The sequence below is a fragment of the Contarinia nasturtii genome, unplaced genomic scaffold (assembly GCF_009176525.2).
Source record: "Contarinia nasturtii isolate CC-2019 unplaced genomic scaffold, AAFC_CNas_1.1 Cnas_scaffold_810, whole genome shotgun sequence".
NCBI lineage: Eukaryota > Metazoa > Arthropoda > Insecta > Diptera > Cecidomyiidae > Contarinia > Contarinia nasturtii.
Genome location: NW_022198157.1, coordinates 1,433,047 through 1,455,368, shown reverse-complemented (window position 1 = coordinate 1,455,368; position 22,322 = coordinate 1,433,047). Strand labels below are relative to the sequence as shown.

The 22,322-nt window shown below is 34.9% G+C and overlaps 7 protein-coding genes across 7 annotated transcripts in view; 4 read left to right on the top strand and 3 right to left on the bottom strand.

Annotated features, from left to right (window-relative positions):
• Window positions 1-50, top strand: part of LOC116342206 — a 7,755-nt gene extending 7,705 nt beyond the window's left edge. Inside the window, exon 6 of the mRNA XM_031769726.1 lies at window positions 28-50. Coding sequence (XP_031625586.1) covers window positions 28-50 — 23 coding nt within the window. The remainder of the gene's footprint in view (window positions 1-27) is intronic.
• Window positions 51-59: 9 nt separating this feature from the next.
• On the bottom strand, window positions 60-2,776 carry LOC116342205 (protein deltex; the record flags this gene model as incomplete). Its single annotated transcript, XM_031769725.1, has 5 exons — window positions 2,467-2,776; window positions 1,869-2,211; window positions 1,639-1,793; window positions 291-1,564; window positions 60-216 (listed from the first exon to the last, which is right to left on the bottom strand). Coding segments are annotated over exons 2-5 (1,800 nt in total), but the record flags the coding sequence as incomplete, so codon positions are not given.
• Window positions 2,777-3,121: 345 nt separating this feature from the next.
• On the top strand, window positions 3,122-4,681 carry LOC116342169 (60S ribosomal protein L7a). The gene is made up of 3 exons (XM_031769670.1): window positions 3,122-3,254; window positions 3,671-3,800; window positions 3,899-4,681. The coding sequence occupies exons 1-3, from the start codon at window positions 3,240-3,242 to the stop codon at window positions 4,573-4,575; spliced, it is 822 nt and encodes a 273-aa protein (XP_031625530.1). The 5' UTR covers window positions 3,122-3,239; the 3' UTR covers window positions 4,576-4,681.
• A 125-nt stretch (window positions 4,682-4,806) lies between these two features.
• On the top strand, window positions 4,807-6,518 carry LOC116342170 (UPF0193 protein EVG1 homolog). Its single transcript, XM_031769671.1, has 5 exons — window positions 4,807-4,889; window positions 5,006-5,130; window positions 5,241-5,445; window positions 5,523-5,680; window positions 5,795-6,518. The coding sequence occupies exons 2-5, from the start codon at window positions 5,019-5,021 to the stop codon at window positions 5,968-5,970; spliced, it is 651 nt and encodes a 216-aa protein (XP_031625531.1). The 5' UTR covers window positions 4,807-4,889; window positions 5,006-5,018; the 3' UTR covers window positions 5,971-6,518.
• A 1,068-nt stretch (window positions 6,519-7,586) lies between these two features.
• On the top strand, window positions 7,587-14,204 carry LOC116342167 (active breakpoint cluster region-related protein). Its single transcript, XM_031769668.1, has 12 exons — window positions 7,587-8,178; window positions 9,181-9,674; window positions 9,753-10,080; window positions 10,150-10,460; window positions 10,541-10,676; window positions 10,742-10,840; window positions 10,931-11,440; window positions 11,513-12,445; window positions 12,524-12,693; window positions 12,800-12,939; window positions 13,011-13,260; window positions 13,345-14,204. The coding sequence occupies exons 1-12, from the start codon at window positions 7,807-7,809 to the stop codon at window positions 13,526-13,528; spliced, it is 3,927 nt and encodes a 1,308-aa protein (XP_031625528.1). The 5' UTR covers window positions 7,587-7,806; the 3' UTR covers window positions 13,529-14,204.
• A 1,376-nt stretch (window positions 14,205-15,580) lies between these two features.
• On the bottom strand, window positions 15,581-17,598 carry LOC116342168 (UDP-glucuronosyltransferase 2C1-like). Its single transcript, XM_031769669.1, has 4 exons — window positions 17,133-17,598; window positions 16,197-17,075; window positions 15,975-16,140; window positions 15,581-15,906 (listed from the first exon to the last, which is right to left on the bottom strand). The coding sequence occupies exons 1-4, from the start codon at window positions 17,371-17,373 to the stop codon at window positions 15,621-15,623; spliced, it is 1,572 nt and encodes a 523-aa protein (XP_031625529.1). The 5' UTR covers window positions 17,374-17,598; the 3' UTR covers window positions 15,581-15,620.
• A 1,461-nt stretch (window positions 17,599-19,059) lies between these two features.
• Window positions 19,060-21,834, bottom strand: LOC116341973 (DNA polymerase eta-like). Its single transcript, XM_031769417.1, has 5 exons — window positions 21,624-21,834; window positions 21,451-21,547; window positions 21,110-21,377; window positions 20,695-21,050; window positions 19,060-20,630 (listed from the first exon to the last, which is right to left on the bottom strand). The coding sequence occupies exons 1-5, from the start codon at window positions 21,691-21,693 to the stop codon at window positions 19,154-19,156; spliced, it is 2,268 nt and encodes a 755-aa protein (XP_031625277.1). The 5' UTR covers window positions 21,694-21,834; the 3' UTR covers window positions 19,060-19,153.
• Between the last annotated feature and the right edge of the window lie 488 nt (window positions 21,835-22,322).

The following is a 22,322-nucleotide window of genomic DNA, read 5'->3' as shown; positions in this document are numbered from 1 at the left end:
AACAGAAATATTTAAAATCAATTAAAGGTAATAACTTTAATCAAATTTAGAGGTATTGAGACATCTTTTTCGCTTGAATAAGTTTTGTCCAATAAGAAATGGCATACCTTACGTCCGAGTGGACAATCTGGGATATAAGTAGTTCGTGGAAATCCGACTGCAAAGTATGAACGGCCTGGATGTGGGTGTTGTTCCGTCTGAACTCCAGATGCAATGCTGAAAAAATCATTGAATTGTAAGTAAATGTTTGACTAAAAAAAAATCGATCGATTTTTTCGAACTACACTCACTTGTAAACAATTTGAATGGTATTCTGTCCCTCATGCCCGGCTACTTGTTTCGGTATAATGGACCACGTCATCGTCCCTTGTGGTTGATTTCCATACTTTTCACCATATACTATGCCACACACCGGACATTCAATGTACAATGGTGAATTTCGGCGATTACTTTCGGGTTGTTGTTTATGCTGTTGTTCGCTTTGTGTGATTATCAAATGATTCAAACAATTTAAATGCATTAAATGTTCGCAACGAATCAACGATACGGCTGGATTATTTGGATTGTGCTTCAACTCTTCAAGACAAATAACGCATGGTCTACACTTTGGCCATTCGGGATGAACAACATTCACAAATCGACTAATCATATCGCTGTCTGCATCAACACCAACAATTGATCCGTTAATTTTGTGCGATGGCAAGAAAACATCATCGTCTCCGCTGTATGTAGTTTCCGTCGTGCCGTAATGTAAACGTTCATTACTCTCATGGCTTAAATATGTTGAAATGGTATCGACACTGGGTCGTCGAATGCCATACGTATTGAGCATTCCACCGGCCGAAGTGTTTGTACTATAACAGCTACTGTCACCGTCCGTTTCCAAATATATATCATCGTCTTGTGAACGATACGAGCGTCGCGTAGCAATTAGATTTTGTGTTGAAGCGGTTGAACTATTACTTTTGCTACTGAGACGGCGATGATGGTTATGATGGCCATTCTCAATGGTTCGACGTAAACTGGATACCGGCTCCGGTTTGAATTGATTTATGCTCGATTGTTGTTTTGACTGTGTCAAATTTGGACTACTTTGCGATTGTTCAGTTTGACTGTGCTGCTTATTACTAAATATATTCAAATTATTGAATATTTGTCGTGCTAATTTGGACGAACTTGAACTGCTCGACGATGAACTGGTGTTATTTGCTGCAATATTCGATGGATGGCCATCATTTGTAGCGGATGATTGATGATTTTTTGATGATTTAACTAAATTCGGAAAAAGTTTTTTCGATTTTGTTGGTACCGCTGGTGGCGGTAATGGTTTTGGATTTGACGCATTTGCGACTGGCACATTAAGATTTGTTGAACGTTCTACCGTGTCTAAGACACCAAATAATTCTACATCGGAATTCACTTTAATCAATGGATATGGGGCTTGTTGCACACGTCGTATTCGCTTGATAGCACCGTTTGTATGGCGAATTTCTGTTAAATTGCTAAGATTTACGCGGAATGGCAGATTCAGCGAAGTGCTCATAAAGTCATACATTTGAATGCCCTGCAGATAATCATGAAGAAAAAGAAATTAAATTTTTCACCAAGAAAAACAATTAAGAGCAAAATCAATCTTACCTTTGTCCAAACATCTTCAAGAATATTTTGCACGTCCATATTGTACAAATTCCATTCGGAAGTGGTAAGACTCAGCCATTCCCATTTGATGCCTTTGCCAGCCGTTGTTTTTGTTGGCTTGTACATTTTTCGACGTACTCTGATCAATGGAAAATCTAAAACAAAAAAAAAATGGAATCGGTTTAGCAAATCGTGAATTCAGTTGATCATGATGTCATTTGAAAAATTACCGGAACTTTCTTCCAATTCACTACATTGCACCATTGTCCGTATATTGACAATGTACTGATCTAAACTTGGGTCAGCGTCCCCAAGTAATACTCTCGTTAATTTTTTTGCAAAGGCACGTTCAAGCAATTGTGAAACCGCTGGCGTGTACGGTAACCAATTGGCATTGTTGCGATGACACGATTCATATTCCCAAACAACAACTGCATGTCCCATTTTTTTAGCCAGCAAAATTACACTAATATTGGTTTTGTTTTTGTTTTTTCGTCGAAAAAAATCAACTTATATGCGCCATATAGAATCTGTTCGATTGTTTATTGCTCGAAAACGAAAAATGTTGCACATCTATTTGCATACGATGAAAATACACAGAAGCCAATTGAAACGTGAAAGAAAAAGAAATACAAAGGTCAATGAATTTATTTAAATGTCAAAGATGCTTGGATGTGATTTATTGTCTTTATTCCCCTTTTATTTAAATGGCACGACAACAAAGACAAACATCACGAATATTTCAAAACATGAAAATGTTAAATTTTGCATTGAAACTTTAAATGAATCGAAATGGTTTGAAAAATATAGCCATCGAATAAAACCAACCTGTTGCTAATAAAATGCACTTCTCATCTTTCACTGTTTTCCTTCATATTTATATCTTTGTTTTGTTCGGAGTTAAAGTATCATATTTACACTTGTATGGATTGAAATGAGTATTTGATATCAAAATTCGCTGTTAAGTAGCATACACTCAATACTCAATGCCCTTTTAATTTGTGTATTTTTATATTAGGAATTTGTTTGGCACAGAATTTTAGCTGCAATTTTTATTTTTATTCAATTTACTTATTGCACTTGAACAGATTCGATTGGCACAAATGCACCTTGCACAAATCATACGCCATTTGTAAATCGGATTGACACTTTCTATTTACAATATATTACATGGTAAGCGGATGAATTTACGCAGTGGCAATACTATTTTTGAATTAAACTTAAACTGTTTCTTTGATTTTCGCAAAAAATGTTTGATAATTTTTTTTATCAAAAAGTGAATAAAAAATGTACCTGAAAATTGAAAAGTTTTCTTTTAATTCTAAAATGCTCCATCCATCCAAATCCTCTGTGTCTATACTGCTTTGGAGTAGAAAGGCTTTTCAAACAGCGATAACCCCTACATTGTTCCGAAAACCAACTTCACGCATGTCCGAATGTCGTTCGACGACGTGCGTTTTTTGACAATCGCTATAGTTCCGGCTCGCATTGCTTTCCATAAGTCTTTTCCTAAAAACATTGAATTGGATCGGATTCACTGTGTGAAGCGATCTGAATAATCTCAAGTTTTTAATTTCATCGTTCGAGTAAATCGCGGAAAAATGGTCGTTAAGAAGGTAGAATATATCACTTTAATCATTCCACATAAGATTTTTTTCCAATTTTTTTTATTTTCTTCGAAAAATGCGTGAATTTAAAAATCTATATTAGTTTGCATATAGGTGGAATGCAATTTGATGGTTATGGTATGTCTCTAAAGTGTTTGGTGCGAGTTGCAAATGTGATTTTCATTGAATTTAGTTCCACAAAAAAAAAAATGAATGAAAACTTTTACTTATATATGTGAAAATTATTGTTACCAAAAAAAATGTCCATGTTGTTTTGTCACATAAAATGTGTATCGCACACACACACACATCGACTTGAGCATAACCTGAATTTGCGTTCACTTTGTGAAATCAATAGATTGTTATATGTTTCTTTAAGTATTTAAACCGAGATAAACAATAATTTGTGCTGACATTTTTTCCAGCCACGCGCGAAGAAGAAGGTGGTCGGTTCAAGCAAAAAGGTTGCTCCAGCACCTTTGGCCGTCAAAAAAGTTGAACCAAAGAAGGTTGTCAACCCACTTTTTGAAAAACGACCAAAGAATTTCGGAATCGGTAAGTAAAATCAATCATTTTCAAATGAAAACCAACAAAACCGCCGTCAAAGCCGTTTGCGAACATCGAAAATCATGTATGTGTTTTCATTTTTTCAGGTCAAAACATTCAACCAAAACGTGATTTGTCACGATTCGTTCGCTGGCCAAAATATGTTCGCGTTCAACGTCAACGTATCATCTTGCAAAAGCGATTGAAGATCCCACCACCAATCAACCAATTCAGCCAAACATTGGACAAACAAACCGCCGTTCAATTGTTCAAGCTTTTGGAAAAATACCGGCCAGAATCGAAATTGGCTAAGAAACAACGCCTAAAGAAGCAAGCCGAACTTAAGGCCAAGGGCAAGGAAACTGCACCCAAGAAGAAGCCAATCTTTGTCCGTGCAGGTACCAACACCGTCACCAAGTTGGTCGAACAAAAGAAAGCTCAATTGGTTGTCATCGCTCACGATGTCGATCCACTTGAAGTTGTTTTGTTCTTGCCAGCATTGTGCCGCAAAATGGGTGTCCCATATTGCATCGTCAAAGGAAAGGCACGTTTGGGAACATTAGTTCGTCGCAAGACCTGCTCGGCTGTTGCATTGGCCAACGTTGATGCTGCTGACCGCTCAAACTTGACAAAATTGGTTGAAACCATCAAGACCAATTACAATGAACGTGCTGACGAAATCCGTAAACACTGGGGTGGTGGTCTCCTCGGTGCCAAATCAATGGCCCGTATCGCCAAATTGGAAAAGGCAAAGGCACGTGAATTGGCGCAGAAACAAGGTTAAACTTTTTTCAACATTCGCGCATAAGAAAAATTAAAAACATTTTACAAACCTGGTATTTGTATTTAAAAGCAGATGATTCATAAATAAATAATGAATATCAAGTGAATTTGTTGAGAGTGTGGTTTATTATTGAGTTTCGTTTTCTTTCATGCTTTTTGTGGTTGACAACAGGGTGCATACATGACGATTGCATTTTATCGACTTAATTTTGACTTTTTACAGCTGGTTGCTCGAAAAACAAACATTTCACTGCAAAAGAAATTGTTTTGCGACAACGAATAAATAACAAATCAACTATTTTTGTCATTGCTAAGGTAACGTGAATATTTTCTGTCATTTGTAAACAAATTTTGTTTCGACTAAACTATAAAAAGACAGCAAATTGTTCGATTCGCTTTTCAAAAATATTTTTGTTCGTTTCGAAATCAAGTAAAAATAAAGAAATGGAAACAAACGACGAAAAGGTGATTTGGCCAAGTACACGTGTTGCCAAAGGCGGTATTTTCAATTTACCAAAGGTTAAGTACAGCAAAGAGACGCATGATTTTTTAAATTGTAAGCTTCTATTGAAAAATTTGTATTGATTGATTTTAACACTTGCAAAGTCATTCTTCTTATGAATTTATTCACCATTCTCTTATTGAACATTCTCTGCATGACGTTAGTGTTAATGGAAGAGCAAAAATTGAGCATTCTGCAACGAAATAAAATCAATTATATACTTCGGTCGGGTCAATCGTTGCCAAAATCGACGTCCAAACGAAAACCAATCGTCGATCGTTTCCCCGGTCTCGATGCGATGCGTGCAAAAAATGCCAGGCGTCGTACATTAGATGTGATAAAAGCAAGTGGTGGCTACGATCGTGCTAAGTATGCATTTTTTACAATTCAGTATCTTTTCATTCTTTATTTGAATTCAATAACGTTTCCAATTTTCGTCTCTTAAGATTCACTCCAAAAAGTTTCGAACCATCCGAATTGAAGAAAGTGCGATTGCAAGAAGAGATGAGCGGACTAAAGCATGATTTTTCCATTGAAAATGTCCAAAATGTACGGGCTGCATCAACTCAATCAAACGATGACGACATCGATCCGGTGGATGAATGTAATATGAAAAAAACTTGCATCCGTCATGAACTAGTTTACTCAATTGAATTTTGTCCTTGTATATTTTCTCTCTCTCTCTCTCTCTCTCTCTCTCTCTTTTTCGTTGTTACAGTATTACATGAGATACAAGAGAGGATGGATTGGTTAGAGGAAATGGAGAAACTGGGTGAAGGTCATATACATAGACCAATGATTAAAAGTGAGATTGAAGAGCGATTGCGCCTTATTAAACGACTCCAGCCAGACACTCAAAATGGAAAAAGGTCAGATGAAGGCAAGCATTTTTGAGCTTTGCATCACAAAAATCACGTTAATACAGGATAAATTAGTTGCACGTATAAAATTTTGCATGAAAAATCGATCAACCGTCACTCTACGCGAAGTAAAGTTTCTTTTACAAAAAAAAAATTCAAATAAATAAAGCGACTGAAAATTTTAAAGAAAAAAGTTTTATTCAAATGTGAGAAAAAAACGATCTCAACGGTACTGGTACTGGTACTATCTTGCATTCAGTGCATGGTGATTCAAAGAAACAGATATTTGCACAGAAATAAATAAACAATCTTTTTAGGGTATGTTCCGCGCCCATCTGCATAGAACGTCTTTGTAAATGGTTCCAATAGTGTTGTGATTGTCTTGAGGAACTTTCACATAGGCAAAAAACAAGCGATTGGCCCGATTACAAAATTAAAATCAGAATATCAATGTGAGTTCTCGGCAATAAATTTATTTTTGTGATAATGTCACACGATACGGTCAAATATTCTACTATGGTAAGTGTGTGAAGACGTGTGAGTATTTGAAAGAAAAGAAAACCTCAGTTTTGCCGATTGTCTGAACGCGCACCTTGCATACAAAGTAGACAATCACCACAATACATGCACACATACATTGACGCACACGGAGTGAGACAGAGAAAGAGCAAAAGATGTGAATGAGTGTGCACACAATACGCCTTAAAATTGACAGTCGATGCTTGCACAAGGTACAGAAAGCACGGCAAAAGACTGTATACAGTGTAAATCATCAATATATATACTCTTGAGATACAAATGAAAAATGAAGCATAGAATTTTATCGTAGTGTCAAGTGTTGGCAGAAACAGAGCAGCATCGAACATTTGGGCGAAACAAGAACTAGACAAGAGAGAGAGAGAGTAAAAGAGCATACACACACAGAGAAAATAAGACAAAACAATTGAAAATTCGATGCATTTTGCAAATTAAGTTTAATTTAATTATTTATTGCTATCAGTGTGTTTTTTTTCTTCTGTTTAAAAAAAGAGAGATACAAAGAAATGAAATAAGTATTTGTTTATCTGGTGTATTTGTCATCTGTTTGATTGAGATGAATCTGTGAGTGCACAAGAGGAGAGGAGAAGCCACACACACAGCAAGCCTCTGGCTTCAGATTGTTTGCAGTTTGGTTATACAGATCAAATTTGTTTGCATTTTGTTATGTTCATCACATCTCAGTTCAATCAATAAAAAAGAAAACATCGTAAAAATGTAACAAAATTTTGGACAAACAAATGTTTCTTCGCTGGTGATATAATAAAAGTACGCGAGACGTGAAAAGTGAGAAAATCGTTTTAGTTTGTGTACAATTTACTAAAAATCGACAAGCATATAGTGGCAGGTGTGAGTGTGTACGTGTGTAAAATTGCGTGTCTTGTGTATGCTGTTGTTGCTGCTGCGAAAACGCAACGATATCAACAGCAATACAACTTGGAAGTGAAAAAAAAGAAGAAAAAAAACAAGTACTGCATATGGTATGTTTGCGGAAATGTTTTCGGGCATACAACAATAAAAAAAATTGTTGTTTTTGTTATGTTATATCGTGTGTATCGCAAGAGTGTAAAAGCTAGTAATAATAATATTGTTACGATTTTGCATTTTTTTCATTCGTTCAATGTACTCTGATGATTGCGCCTTTGCACTGGTGCATGCGCTCGAATAATCAATGTTGAATTACGATTTTTAATTACAAAGAACGCTTCAAAGAGAAAAGCACGAAAATATTGTAATTAGAAACAAAAATTACGGTGATTGACCGTGTTACAAGAGTAAAATAGCTCCTAGCCAAAATTCGTGTGTGCCAAAATCAACTAAATCAATCGAAAAAATGAGTGTTTTTGCGGATTTTCGTCGAATGTGGATGAAACGATTTCCGGAAAATTCATTGTCCAGCGAATGGGAAGCAGATGTCCGCGTTAGTTTAGAACGACACAAACAAAAAGTGGATGATTTGAGCAAGGAGCTCGAACAAGAGATGCTCTATGTTGAGTATTTGGAACGTTTGCTCAGCGATGTTGAGGACTTTCGCAAAGCAGGTGGTGATCTATCGGTTCCATTTCATGTGTCAGACAATGACGGCAATGAACAAGACGCAACATCGGTCGCCAGCGCCGAACAATCAATCGATAAACAAACGGAAAAATGTGATGACATAGGCAGTGCAACAACTGATGAACACACATCAGCATCGATTAACGGGGTATGTGTAGCATGCATGAAATATTCATTATGAAGCATTAAGTTATATATATCGTTCTCGCTGCGTTGTTGCCCACAAACCGTATCTCATATTCTGTTACTCTCCATATATCACAGCGCTTTAAAATGGAACGGTATACACACACCACACGCCACACAAATTCATGTACTACATACCTTAACTGTTGTGAATGACTGAATATTATGAACTTTTTGCTCTGTTTCTGTGAATTTCGCTCAGGCCATTCGGGTTATGAATTATTCAGCATTTAATTGGTACTAATTTGTCATAGATTTCGTTTGGTGGGCATTTTTATTTATTGCAACTAAGCCCCACGCGCTTTTTCAAACTTGCTTTGTCAATAAATATATACACATGCATATCGTACATCAAATCGTCACTTATCAATATTGAAAGAACAAAAATATCTCTGTTGCTTTGCATATATATGCATTCACATTTTTAAATGATTGCAAGTATGTGTGTGTGTCTGTGTGTATCTCTGTCTCGCCGATACGATGTTTATTTTTTTGTATATTATCATCGAAAATATTTTCGTAGAAATCGTTGTACCAAAATCAAATAGCCACGACTTTACCCTACACATCGTGCTTTATATTTGCATTGTTTTTATTCCCGTTGGTTATTTATTTCGTTAAGTTTCCTGTTATATGTTAACACAACAACACAACAACACAACAATACAATCAAATTTATTTACACCTAAAAATTATCACATGAGACTCATACATGCTGTGACTCATATTTGCACTTCACTTTATCTATTTATTTGTGTTTCCCTTATGTATATGTTTTTCTATTCGCGCTATCCCATATTTATAATTCTAACTGAGGCACTTTCAAATACGTACGTACGTAGGTACACTCACGCAGAACGAGAATTTATGACCGAATGATTTTTTCTGATATTAATTTAAATTGAGGAACAGAATTATTAATATTTTCGTTGTTTTGTTCTTTTCGCGTCGAAATTTTATATAGAACGGCAGTGCTACTGGTGACAAACTGACCACTGACACAGACTCGAATGAATTTTTAAACTCAATGGCAGCTATACGGAGTAAAGTGGAAAAATTGAATCAAAGCCGTGAACAAGGCACACTACATCATCATCAATGCATCGATGAATTGACATCACATTTGCGAAATAATCAATTGAAGGGCATTGGAGATGAATCGAAAATTGTGTCACCCACACGTTCGGAAACACCGACCAGTTTTGTGACAGTGATTGAAGTGAAGGATCCATCGCCATCATCCATTGCTACATCACAAACATCCACATCGATTTCGATTGCGGCGACCGATAGTGCTGAATTCAAACCAGAACCAACAACACCAGCACCAACGTTGCCACCACAACAACCACAACAACAACAGGAATCCAAAGAGGAGTCAGTGGCTGCCGAAAAACCCGAAGAGAATAATGCATCACCCGTGCAAACGGTAGAAATTAGGCGAAGAGTTCCACCAAGGTAAGGAAGACCCAATTACATAAAACGTTGTTCAATCTGGTTTCAGCAAAATTTAATGAGATCCGGTTTTGATTTCAGACCACCGCCAAAAGTTGCACGTCGTGGCCCAGTGCCAGAAGCACCAACAACTGCTACCATCATCGAAACACCACCATCACCTTCGATGACAACATTTGGCCATTCGCCAAGCAATAACAACAGTCAAACCACATCCGATTCAAATGTTAAACCATCGGAATTTCTTCGACACAAACATAACGATGAAAAATTGTCATCCGTTTTGCTCAAGTATACACAGCACGGTAACATCACAAAATCCGGACAAAATAGCAGCTCTGAAAGTCTTATCAATAGTACAAATAACGAAGAAACATTACACGTTGAATCATTTCCAATATCAGAACGGGTACGTAAAAACTGTCGCATAACAAATATTTGCCGGAGAATTTAATACGTTTAATCCATGATTTTTCAGATAAAAAGCTACGAATCAATATCATCGTTGAGTTCGGATGGACTAAAAGCCGTTGCATCGAATGCGAACAATACCAGTGCAAACAGTTCGTACAATGCAATCGATCACAATAATAGTGGCGGCGGACAAATTGACACCGAACCGTATTACGATACGGTTCCGATCGAAGAGACTGACGATGAGGTCGAAGTGGATGACAGTGATTTGAGAACCAGTTCATTACCAAAAGTATTAGAGAGCCAAATGAGTGTTGAAAGTGGTCAAGTTGGTGAACGTGTATCAAATTACATAAATATTGACTACTTTTTGTCGTAAGTATATTTGATTTGCTGCTTTTTTGTTTGCTTATGCGCGATGTATGTTCATTTTGAACATTTTTATCTATTTTTAGTAGGCAAAATCGAAAGCTACGGGATAGCTCGAATGAAAGTGATGATGACCTTGATGCAGGCACCTCATCACCACCGCCACGTTCCACCATTGATGATACCAAAAATGTATTGCCCTCACAAATTAAAGCCGTTGCGGTAAGTATTTTCAACAGCAACTTGGTCGAATTCAATTTAAAAATATGTTTTATTTGCATTCACAGCACGCTGATAACCATCGAAATGTTCAAATTCGAAACATAATCAGCAGCATTATTACGAGTGAAACATTTTATGTGGAATGTTTAACCAAAATGTTACATGTAAGTATTGTAAAGTCATCCTCATGAGTGATGGGACTCATCTCGAACGGGAAAAAATATTCAATTCAATAATTCTTCTCAAATTTTCAGTATATGAAGGCAATGGCAGCGACGTTAACCACATCACGTCCGGTCATAAGTAGAAATGAGTTGCAAACAATGTTTTTCAAAGTGGAAGAATTGCATGTAGTGCATACAGAGTTTTTAACATCACTGAAAAATAAAATTGCAATGGAGAGTCGCGATATTCACATTGGTGATGCATTTGAAGAGCTTGCCAAACACATTCATATTTACGGTGCATTTTTGCATAATTATGGTCAAGCCATTGATACGGTTAAGAAATGTGGCGAAAATAACAATCAGTTCAAAGAGATTGTATCGAAAATCGTGTTAAATTCAAAAAATGAACAATTGCTCACGCTGGAAGATCTACTGCATAAGCCGGTTGCACGACTACAGAAAAATGCATTGGTTCTGCAAGATTTAATTGACGAAACACCATCAACACATGCCGATTACAAACCATTGATTCAATCACAAAAAACCACTCACAAATTATTGTCGGAATTCAATGTCGTTCAAACCGAACTACTATCCGTAAGTGATACTTTATTATTGATTTCATTCCGATTTTGCGTTTACCACATATGTCTTTTTCCGAAATTTCAGAGTGAAGACAAAGCATTGAGACGCTTAGTAAGGAATTCATTTATCGTTGAATTGGTAGATGGTCATCGAAAGTTGCGTCATTTATTCCTGTTCAACGATGTGATTGCGTGTGCAAAGTATAAAGCAAGCGGTCGTGATCGTTTTGAATTTGAATTGAAATGGTTCATAAGTGTCAAAGATATTTTCATTCCAAGTGATGATTTTGTATTGCGTAGCCCAAGCGCATCGACCATAACAAATCCGCTGGGCATTGATGCCAAGGAGAACAATCCATCGAATTTATTATCGTTGAAAACGCAAGCATCGGCCGTACGCGATTTAATTTTAGCCGAAGAACGTGATGATAAAAAGCATAAACTTTATAGTTCACGTTCGATTGATAAATGTCGAAAGAAATTACATGATATTGAAGCGCAGCTGGTGTTGGCATCACCGAATTTAGTTTTTCGATTGGGCAATAAGACAAACAATAAAATTTCCACATTTTTCTTGAGCTCACAATTCGAACGAAATCAATGGATTGACTCGATAATCGGTTTACAAGAATCATGCAATTTATTAATTGCACAACAAGTTAATTTATTAGATTTACAAGCATGGATTGCCGCCTGTCAGACATTCGTCAAAACCGAAATGGGATCATATTTGATGCGAAATAGCCGAGATGAAAGTTTACTAATTGGCGATTTGCATCTAACTATTCTCGGGGTGTCTGGTTTCGATAAGCCATCGGATTTGTTTTGTTGCGTTGAAGCTGATTCGTATGGACATTATTTTCATAAGGCCACCACAAAAACACCAAGAAATTGCGTTAATCCACAATGGAATGAGAACTTCTTGGTTGAACTTGAAGGATGTCAAAATATGCGATTTTTATTATATGAAGACACTGGCAACACCAGACCAATGCTCAAGGCCGAACATGTATTAAAGGTATTATAATACTTATTTCGTCTATTGTTGAATATTTGATTTTGGATTTGTTTTTGTTTTATCTCGTTATCACTTTAGTTAAGTCGAAAATGGCTCGAAGATGCGCCAAATGCCAAATCATTAAAACTAACCGATGCGATTACATTGAATATCATCATCCGATTTGCAAATGAAGAGCTTCAATCGTGTCGTGTGCCAAATACAAAAGCAGGACCAATATTTGGCGTCAAATTTCAGCAATTATTAAAGTTAGTTTATGTTTCGATTCCGATCTTTTGAGTTTAATCGAATTTCTTGACAAATCGGGAATCTAATATGTTTCTTAACTTTTTATTCTAAAATTTTGTTAAATAGACGTGAAAAACGAGACATTCCATTCATAATAACTTCATGCATTCGAGAGGTGGAACGGCGTGGAATGCTAGAAGTGGGTATTTATCGTGTCAGCGGTTCAGCCAGTGATTTGGCAAGACTCAAGAAAGCATTCGAAACGAGTAAGTTCTTATTTTCCAATAAAATCGAAAAATCAATTCAAGAATATTAACTAATTTTTTTTGTCAAACAGACAATTATGAAGCCGAACAACAATTGAAAGACGTGGACATACATTCGGTGACCGGTATATTTAAAGCATATCTACGTGAATTACCAGAGACTCTATTCACCGATGTTCTATATCGGCGTCTCATCGAAACATTCAATAAATTTAGCAACATCAATGAGAATGAACTAAGCCATGAATTACAGAAAATATTTGCCGATATTCCACCGCAAAGTAAATCAACCATTAATTTCATTTTGGATCATTTGTTGAAGTGAGTAAAAGCGCATTTTTTTAAGTATTTACACGCTTTGTCTTTCCAACGATTGCTAATCGATTATTGTTCCTTCCAAAACAGAGTTCATCAACAAGAAAATGAGAATAAAATGTCACTGCATAATTTGGCAATGGTGTTTGGGCCGACATTATTGCGGCCAGCTTTAAATGCGACCAAACAAAAAGATCAACTTGAAACGAGCACCGTGGATGTTATGGCACAGGCCGGCATTTTATACTGTTTCTTGCAAGCAAGAAAGAAGTAAGCACAGAATAACTGAAAGCATCGCACAACCCATAACGTGATTTGAAATAGAACGAGAACAAAAATGAAATTCACAGATATTGATTTATCCGTTGCAAACCACATCAAATGACGTGAATTGTTTTGGGAATTGATAACAAGTTCGAGGGTTCACATTTTGAAATTCACAGCTGATTCAGACAGAAATACATTTTAAGTTTATCGCTGACTGAAAATTTTAATGCGATTTGTATTTTAACTGACGGAAGTTTGTTTCCTGTACGTTTTGGATTTTAAAATGTGATGCTGCTATTTTTGGCATCAAAACTTTATCAAAGTCCACTAAAAATAAACAGCATTTTTTTCAAAAATTTGAATTCAGTTTTTTGTTGCTGTAAAGATATAAAGATATCTGGAAATGCTTTTGTTTAATTTATCTAATGACGAATTGTTGAGATAGTTTGTGAAAAAAATTATTGAATTATAACGTTCAACGAATCTATTTGTTTCGTTAGGCTTTGTTTTTTATTTGTTATTTTTTTTTCATCGTATATGTAGATGAAGGAAAAAATGATTATGTTTTCCTCATCCACCGTTATCTTTGTGCAAGAACAAGTAAATACGATCCGTTTTTTATTTGTAATTTAAAATAAAAATAAAAGTAAATTCTTCCATTTTTACTAATTTACCTCCGAAAAGTGTGCGTTATAACCTTGAATGAGTTTTTGAAAAATTAAAGTGTTTTTTTTTTGCATATGTGTAGAACTCACATGCTCAACCGAAAAGCCAATATAAAATTGTATTTAAAAAAAAAAACCATTGCGTGATAGAAACCCCCACGAAAATTGAACAAAAACATAGAGAAAAGGCATAGCGCATTAAGATAAAAAAAGTCAAATATTTTTTATAGAAATCATGTTGCAATTTTGTGCGTTTGTTGGTTTAATGTGAATTGAATGAGAGTTCCATAAGATGCAAAAGACAGACGGAGATGAAAAGAAAAGCTTATTGATTATTACATTCTCAAAAACCTCAATCTGATGCTTAGACACATTTTTTTTTATTGGAGCAATCATATTCGTAGACATTTGACTAAAGATAATAAAATACCATTTTTAAAGAAATTAAGATAGATGAAGCGAGGCGATTATTTGTTATAATTAATTAACTAGAGAAAAAAATGAAGGAAAAAAGTAGCCTTGATTCGATACTGATACTTGATACGACTGAATTACATAACTAACTTTAGACATATAGAAAAATCATTGATGAAGGGACGGGATTGGATTTGAGTGCAATAAAATCGTTGGAATTTCGATCCAATTTAAAAGGTTCAAATAATATCCGATAATATAATAAATAAAGAATACATATTTTTCCATGAACCCAAGAAGAGATATTTTTCGATTGCTTTGTAGTTTCGATGAATTTTACAATCTTCAAATGTTCAAACAAAATATCAAGTTCAATAGCAATAAAGTTTGACCACTACACAAACCCACATCGAGTTTTATAACTTAAACATACCGATAAGATGCAAGCCTTTTCTCTTTTTTTTTTAAATGTCTTCAATGTCTTTAATCAATTCTAAACAGCTACAAATGCTTTTGGAATTATCGTCGATAAAAGGAAATAACACTTTGGATGTTACTAATATAGTTGGAGTTAAAAAAGAAAACAAATTTGCTCAATTGCATATATGTACTCTACCAAAAAGCAACATTATGTTTGAATTTTGTTTGTCTATTTTTAAGCAGCTCAATCGAATTGATAGGCGAGACCTACATTTAATTTCCAATAATTGCCAAACTGAATATATAAAACACACAACAAATCAATAATCTTGAGTAACTTTTTGTTTAAGATATTCGATATCACCTTAGTCGATAGCTTTCTTTTAAAACAAAACTAACCTTATGATCATATTTACCGTAGACAAATATCTGGCAGTTAATTAATAAAGAAAATAAAAAAACACAACCCTCTATTTTGATAAATTATTGTCACTCTTTGTTACTTTTTATTTCGCAAACTTTTTGTTTATCATTTCGATAATGTTTTGTTGATATGCTTCAAATTTTCTTCTATTTGTGCTCTTTTGGATTTTTTTTTGCTTATTCTCGTTTGGACTTTTGTTTTGTCTTTGAGTCAAAGATGAACGAAAAGGCGAAATTTAGAATTTTTCGAATTAAAAATACACTGAAAGCAATGACACCAAAGATGAATGCCCATACATCCAAATTGTATAATTTATAAAATGGCAAATCGACCGCAACACTTCTCAAATGTGGAGCACCTTTATTTTTAGCCACATGTTTGACCCAATGTATTGCTGTTTCTAACGGAGATCGTGGCTGATCGCGGAATCTGTCAGATATTAACTTTGCATTCTCTGCATAACTGAAAATCAACGTCAAAATTCAATTAGATCCTAAACAGATCTTATTATTTACTCTTTGTGATTTTACCTTGGCACGCTAAGCACTTTATTAACAGCTGTTGCAATGTTTTCTGCATTTAAAGTTTCAATTGGAACACTGATTCCAAAGCCTTTCTGTTCGGCCAATTTCATGTTCAAAGGTTGATCAAAGAAAAACGGAATTCCAACAACCGGCTTGCCAAAATGAACGGCCTCTATAAAAATGAAAATTTAAGAAAGCGATTCATATAAAATCGAATTAATGTTTTACCAGTTGTACTCAATAGGCCACCGTGAGTCAAAAATAGCTTGCAGTTTCGATGTGCCAAAATGGATTGTTGATTGAACCATGGTTCGACCAGGACATCGGATTGCTTATGCGATGGAATGATAACATTCTCATCACTTTTGATCAAAATTCGAACATTAGAATATGGTTTGAATGCATTTACGATGGCATTATATTGATGTTCGGGCAGTTTAGTTATAAGCACATTGGAACCAAGAGAAACAAAAATGGCTCCATCGACTGCTTCGTCTAAGAACTTTTGAATTTTTGGCGGTAGCGGTTCGATGTTTTTTGGTATTTGCATGCCTCCGACTTCAATCATATTTGGGGTATAAGGGCGGGGTGTGCCTAACGTAGTATGGGTATTCAGTAGAACCAATGATACGTTTCGTCTCATTTCTTCGAGAGATGGCCAATTTTTGGCTACGGGAAACAGTTTTTCCATGAGTTTTTGTTGCTTTGGCATCACATAGAGTGGATATACCAAGTCCGAAAACCAGTAACACAATGAATTTTGCATTCGTTGCCAAAATGTCATTCGGTCGGTGTATGGTTTGGATACACACGGCACATAGGAAGCGAAATTTGGTGTTCCAACCAAATCGGTTGTTGCTTTCGATGCACCGAACGTGGATAAGGCAACCACCGGAGCATTGTTATAATTACCAAATGCAATTATAGCTTCAACACTTCCAACTTCTGCAACGACAACATCGAAATGTTGTTTTATTTTTATGAATTCTTTTACATTTTTACTTGACACCGTCCAGTTGGTTAAAATCACACCCATTTCGTAGTATTTTAACGCTGTATTCCAAAAATACGTATTGCCCCAATCCAAAAAATTGTGCTTGGCCATTACTAATGAAATCGAAAATGTGTAAGCTATTATTGTTTATGATTTTTTACCGCTTTTACCTTTGCGCCAATTCTCGACCACGTTTTCGATAAGAACTTCTTTATAGTTTTTTATTGGTTTCTCCTCTTTAAATGGACTCATCACAGTTACATCGTGACCTTCTAACGCCAATCCTTTTAGAAGACTATGTCCTATGTAATAGTGTGATTTGGATGGCACTGGTAATATTCCCAAAATTTTGTAACTAATCCCATTTTGGTATAGAAAACACAACATTAAAGAGACTTGAAACACTTTCATTTTTCACTCTCTATTTTGGCAAAACCTCGGGGGCGTTCCTCGTCTGTTCTAAATTATCAAACAGAAGTTTGTAGAAATTATTGCCTGGTTTTGCTTTCGTTTAACTGAATAAAATGTTTCACAAGCAATGAATTTAAACAGTTCTGCAAATGTACTATAATATCTATCACTAAAAGAACGAATCGTGTTCAAGAATACGCTCGTTTCTATGTAGTTCTTTTTTATGACAAGAATATATAAAATTATCTATCTGTGCGTCAATAGCGGTCAATAGTGTCCGAAGGGGATAGGGGTTTTGTGAATTTGTTTTTTCTATGAATATTTTCTCACTAGAATGTGTCGCTTTTGAAGAAATTTGAAAATTCAATGCGAAGTTCATATTCAAAACAAAGTTCGTTGTAAAACTCCGCTTCTTTTATGTAATCAACAAAATTACCTATTTGTCTGTAAATAATATATAAGAAAATATCTCACGAATTCACTTTGTGACGATGACAAAACTGAATTCGTGAATTATTCATAACTTTTACGCCTTTTTTACGCTTTATTTTCTTATAAGTTTAAACATATTCTCTATTGATTAGTTTTGTATCGTTTTTCATGAATATATAAGCTTGATAGATAAAGATTCTTTATTAAAGAATGATCACGATAAAACCAAATAAAAGTGATTTGAGGTAGTTTTCTCCTCTGAACTAGGCCACATGTTCGATCCACCATCGACTAAATATAAAAACTATAAAAGCTATTCAGCGTATTGAAATATCGATATTTTTCTATTTATGAGAAATGATTGATTTTCCATATAAATCGACCCAAAATGGCATTTTAATATAAGAAGTTCCGATAAGAAACACAAAATATTTACAAAAAAAACTAAAAAATTCTCCAGCAAATCAGACAAATTTTCGTTTTTTTTTGGAAGTCACTTTTTGAGGCGAAAATCCCTAGCAAATCGATAGAATTTTCTCCGCGAAAAACCCTAGCAAATCGGAAAAAAATCTCTCGGAATCAAAAACCCTAGCAAATTGAAAGAATTATCCTCAATTTTCTAACTTGATGAGCTAAAAAAAGGGTCTTCACTTTTTGAATCAAAAACCCTAGCAAATTCGAATAAATTTCGCGAAAAAAGTTCTCATCCAAATCACAGCAAGCACACTACTGCTTCACGCTAAATTTATAATTGTGGAATATATGCCCCCTTTGATATTCTCTTTTTTTTTCATCGTTAAGTCGTTCCGGGTTGAACGCTTCTATAAATAACGATCAATTGGTTTATTATTACACATTATGAAAATTGAAAGGGGAAGTGACTGGTACATTTTTTTTGGTTTTTGTGATTTTTTTTGTCAAATCAAAAGATATCGCAAAAGTTTAAATACCGGGATCTGGATATATCTCAGGATCATGATGAATCGAATAAATTGGAATTATATATACATTTTATATGGGAAATGACATACAAACATTCTGACAAGATTAGTTTCAATCAAAAAAATTATATACGACATAAAATTGTCACAGATATAAATAAATTGAAAAGAATTCTATTTAGCCTTAATTTTGGTTACAATTGATTTTTTTTTTTCATTAAAAAATCAAAATACAATATTTATGTTGTATGAGAGAAATGAAGAATAAGCCATTATATAACCATAAGGAGAAATGAATTAAAAAAACTAATAATTATTTCAAATACTGCGACAAATTCCAATTCAGTCTTTTATTTAGTAAAAACAATGATATGAATATTATAAAATTTATGACTTCCGATAACAGCTTATTCAGTGCTTTGAAAAAATGTCGTAATATTTCTAACCGCTGTATTCTTAGTATTTTTATTTTTGGTGTTATTCTTATTCTTACTGGAACTTAAACTATTGTTATAGTTATTTTTTGATTTTTTCATGCTATTATTGTTCATTCGATTGGTCGTTGTCTCTGATTTCATAAGTTCATCTTGTAATTTTTTGGCGGTATGAAAATCGAGGTGTTCAAATAGATCAGTGATAGGAATTGTTTTGCCGCATTCACAGCATTTTTCGACTTCAACATCGATGGCGGTGCTTGTTGATGGTTCTGGTGAAGTTTCTCGTTTTCTGACCAAAAACTTTTCAATTGATGTTTTTTCCTTCTTTTTATTTGACAAAATTTTGGTTTCGGATTTTTGTTTCTTCTTTATGGGCGTTTTTGGAGCATGAGTTCGTTTCAATTGGTTCTGAAACTCAGTTCGTTGTTTTTCATTCAATTCGAACGCCAAATGTGCGTCGCTGTGCACTTGCATCTCTGTTTCCACCACCATTTTTCCACATTTGCTGCACGCAACTTTCGGTTGTTCTGAAGGTACGTAGTAATCGATGTATTCAGGATTGGTTGATGATGTTGATAGACGCGGTGATTCAAGTACATTCCGCAGCAAATTTTGGTTCATTTGATGCGTCGCTTCGGCCAATGCACCACTTTCTGAGTCACTCTCTGAATTTTCCGTATCCGTATCATCATCTTTGAATTCCACATTATATTTTGACAGAAATGAGTTTTGTGGCTCTTCATTGCCATTCTCATTGAGAATGCAAATGTTATTTGCAACTGAATCATCTTCAATTGAAACATTGCTTGTTTCGGTAATACTTTGATTCTCTTTCTTCTGAAAACTTCGACGAAACAACTCTTCAATGCCACCTTTGGAATCCAAACTTTCGAATTTACTAACGTTAAAACCCAAATATTTGATGGGATTAAACAGAGCATTTGGATCATCCGGCTTCAAAAACTTGGTCGTATTTCTCTTGATCACTTCAAAGGCATCATTTACAATTTTATTTTCGTTATTTGCTACAAAATTAACGGTACGAGAACTGGACACATCAGAATTGTTAATGCTCTGTGTAAAACTAATGACGATTTGCTTTGGTCGGCGATTGTTTTCGAATTCATCTTCATCAACACGATCGACGACATCTTTGGCAATCTCATGCAGCCAATGGTTTAACGTTTGCACGTCAGCAATGGCATTTTGTCGCGGAAACATTTTACTACAGCTAATACTTTTGGACACCAAGCGCGGTGTAACGGCTTCCATATCAATGCCACGCGCCAAATTGTACAACCATTTGCTGTTACGTTCATCACAGTGTTTTTGTATTTCTTCCCTAGTAAATTTTAGCAATTCGGCCATGTATTGAATATTCAGGTCTTCACAAATTTTTTCGCCAAATTTTCCACCTAGACCTTGCACCTTTTTGATTGGCAGTGTCCTGAAAACATATATTTACGGTTATTATAATGGATGTATCATTTCAAGAAAAATGTTTTATTCACCGATAAAAATCCGTTATTTGCTTCAGGGGTAATAATGTCTGTTTATTTGGTTTATTCAGGCCGCAGACAAGTTTAGCGAGTGTTTTATTATGTGCAATACCAGCCGAACATTCGAAACCCGTTTGCTCTTTTACTTCGGCTCGAATTTCATTAACAATTGACGCAGCAATCAATAGCTTGATGTCACTCTTTCGAAATGATTCCTGATCTTCCTCAGGCAAATGTTCCGAATCATCTTCGGCATCATCCGTGGCCTTAGTTACTTTATTTGTTACAAATTGAACATATGCATCAATACATTCGTAACCAACAGCGAAAGTGCATTTCAGATCACTCTTGCTCAATGCATATTTGCCCTGTAATTTCAATCAAATTGAGTAAATGTCATCATTGTATTTTTCAGTATAACACTCACTTTAGTCATATCAGCCAATCGAGTTTGCACTCGTTCTGTTAAATCCAAATATGCTTCATCGACACTGGCTCGTGCCATCAACGGGGTAAATGTTTGCAAAACGGTTGCCACTTGTTTGCCAGCTTTACGGTACTTGGATAAATCGGCTTTACCACGAATGACTGGCACTCGAACCAACTCAAGATCCGGACATTGTGTTTTCGCTTCATCACCACGCATGCTACGTTTAACACCTCGTGCCTTGGCCACATAATTCAATGCAATGATTCTGGAAATAATTAATTAAATGTAATGCCGAATAAAACCGTATCGAAAATAGTTAGCGGTAGTTTTAATTTTACCCTCCACCTCCGTAATCATCGTATTGTAATGGTTGCACAATGATTGGTTTTCCTTTGAGTTCTGGATTCAATTGTTCCTCCACTTGACAATAGAAACCTGATTTAAATGAAAGTTTGCGTTCAATTTTAATTTAAAACAAATATGAAAATAAAAGGTTGTGAAAATCACGTACAATCCATATCAATCAAGGCAATAATTCGATCATATTTATTGTTGATCATCTTTTGAGGTGTCCACATCATGCCAAATAATTGAAATAATACACAATTTTTTGATGATTAAAAATGAAATGACATTATGATTACTATACAATGTTCAATAAATAAATTAAATGAAAATGTATGTGTATAAAATGCAAAAGTCAGCTAGAGACTTGCATTTTTATCCCAGTTTCGCTTTAAATTAAATGTTCAAATTTTTTTGACATTTTACATAAGATAAACAATCTTTATTATCCCACATTTACTAGTCATGTCAGCTGACGTATGAGCATCGTTCACACGAGCGATTGACATAGAATGAAAAGGGAAATTTTTGAATTGTACTCACGACTTGGTTCTTTAAATCAGTGATTTCATTTGAAAATGATTTTTAAATAATTTCCTCAAAAAAATATCATTTTGAGATGTTTGCCAAAGAAAAATGTTTGAAAAACAAACAATAAATATATTTTATTCAACAAAAAAAATGCATTCAAAGTAAAAATATATATTTTCGAAGAATGTATTACGAAGAATATTCCAACGTTCTTATTCGATATAAAAATCTTTATCAAATGTGTCCAATGTTATCAACGTTCAAATTGTTCGGTTACGGCACCAAACGCATTTTTCTTTTTATAACCAAAATTGAAGTGTCATGCTGTGGTCGA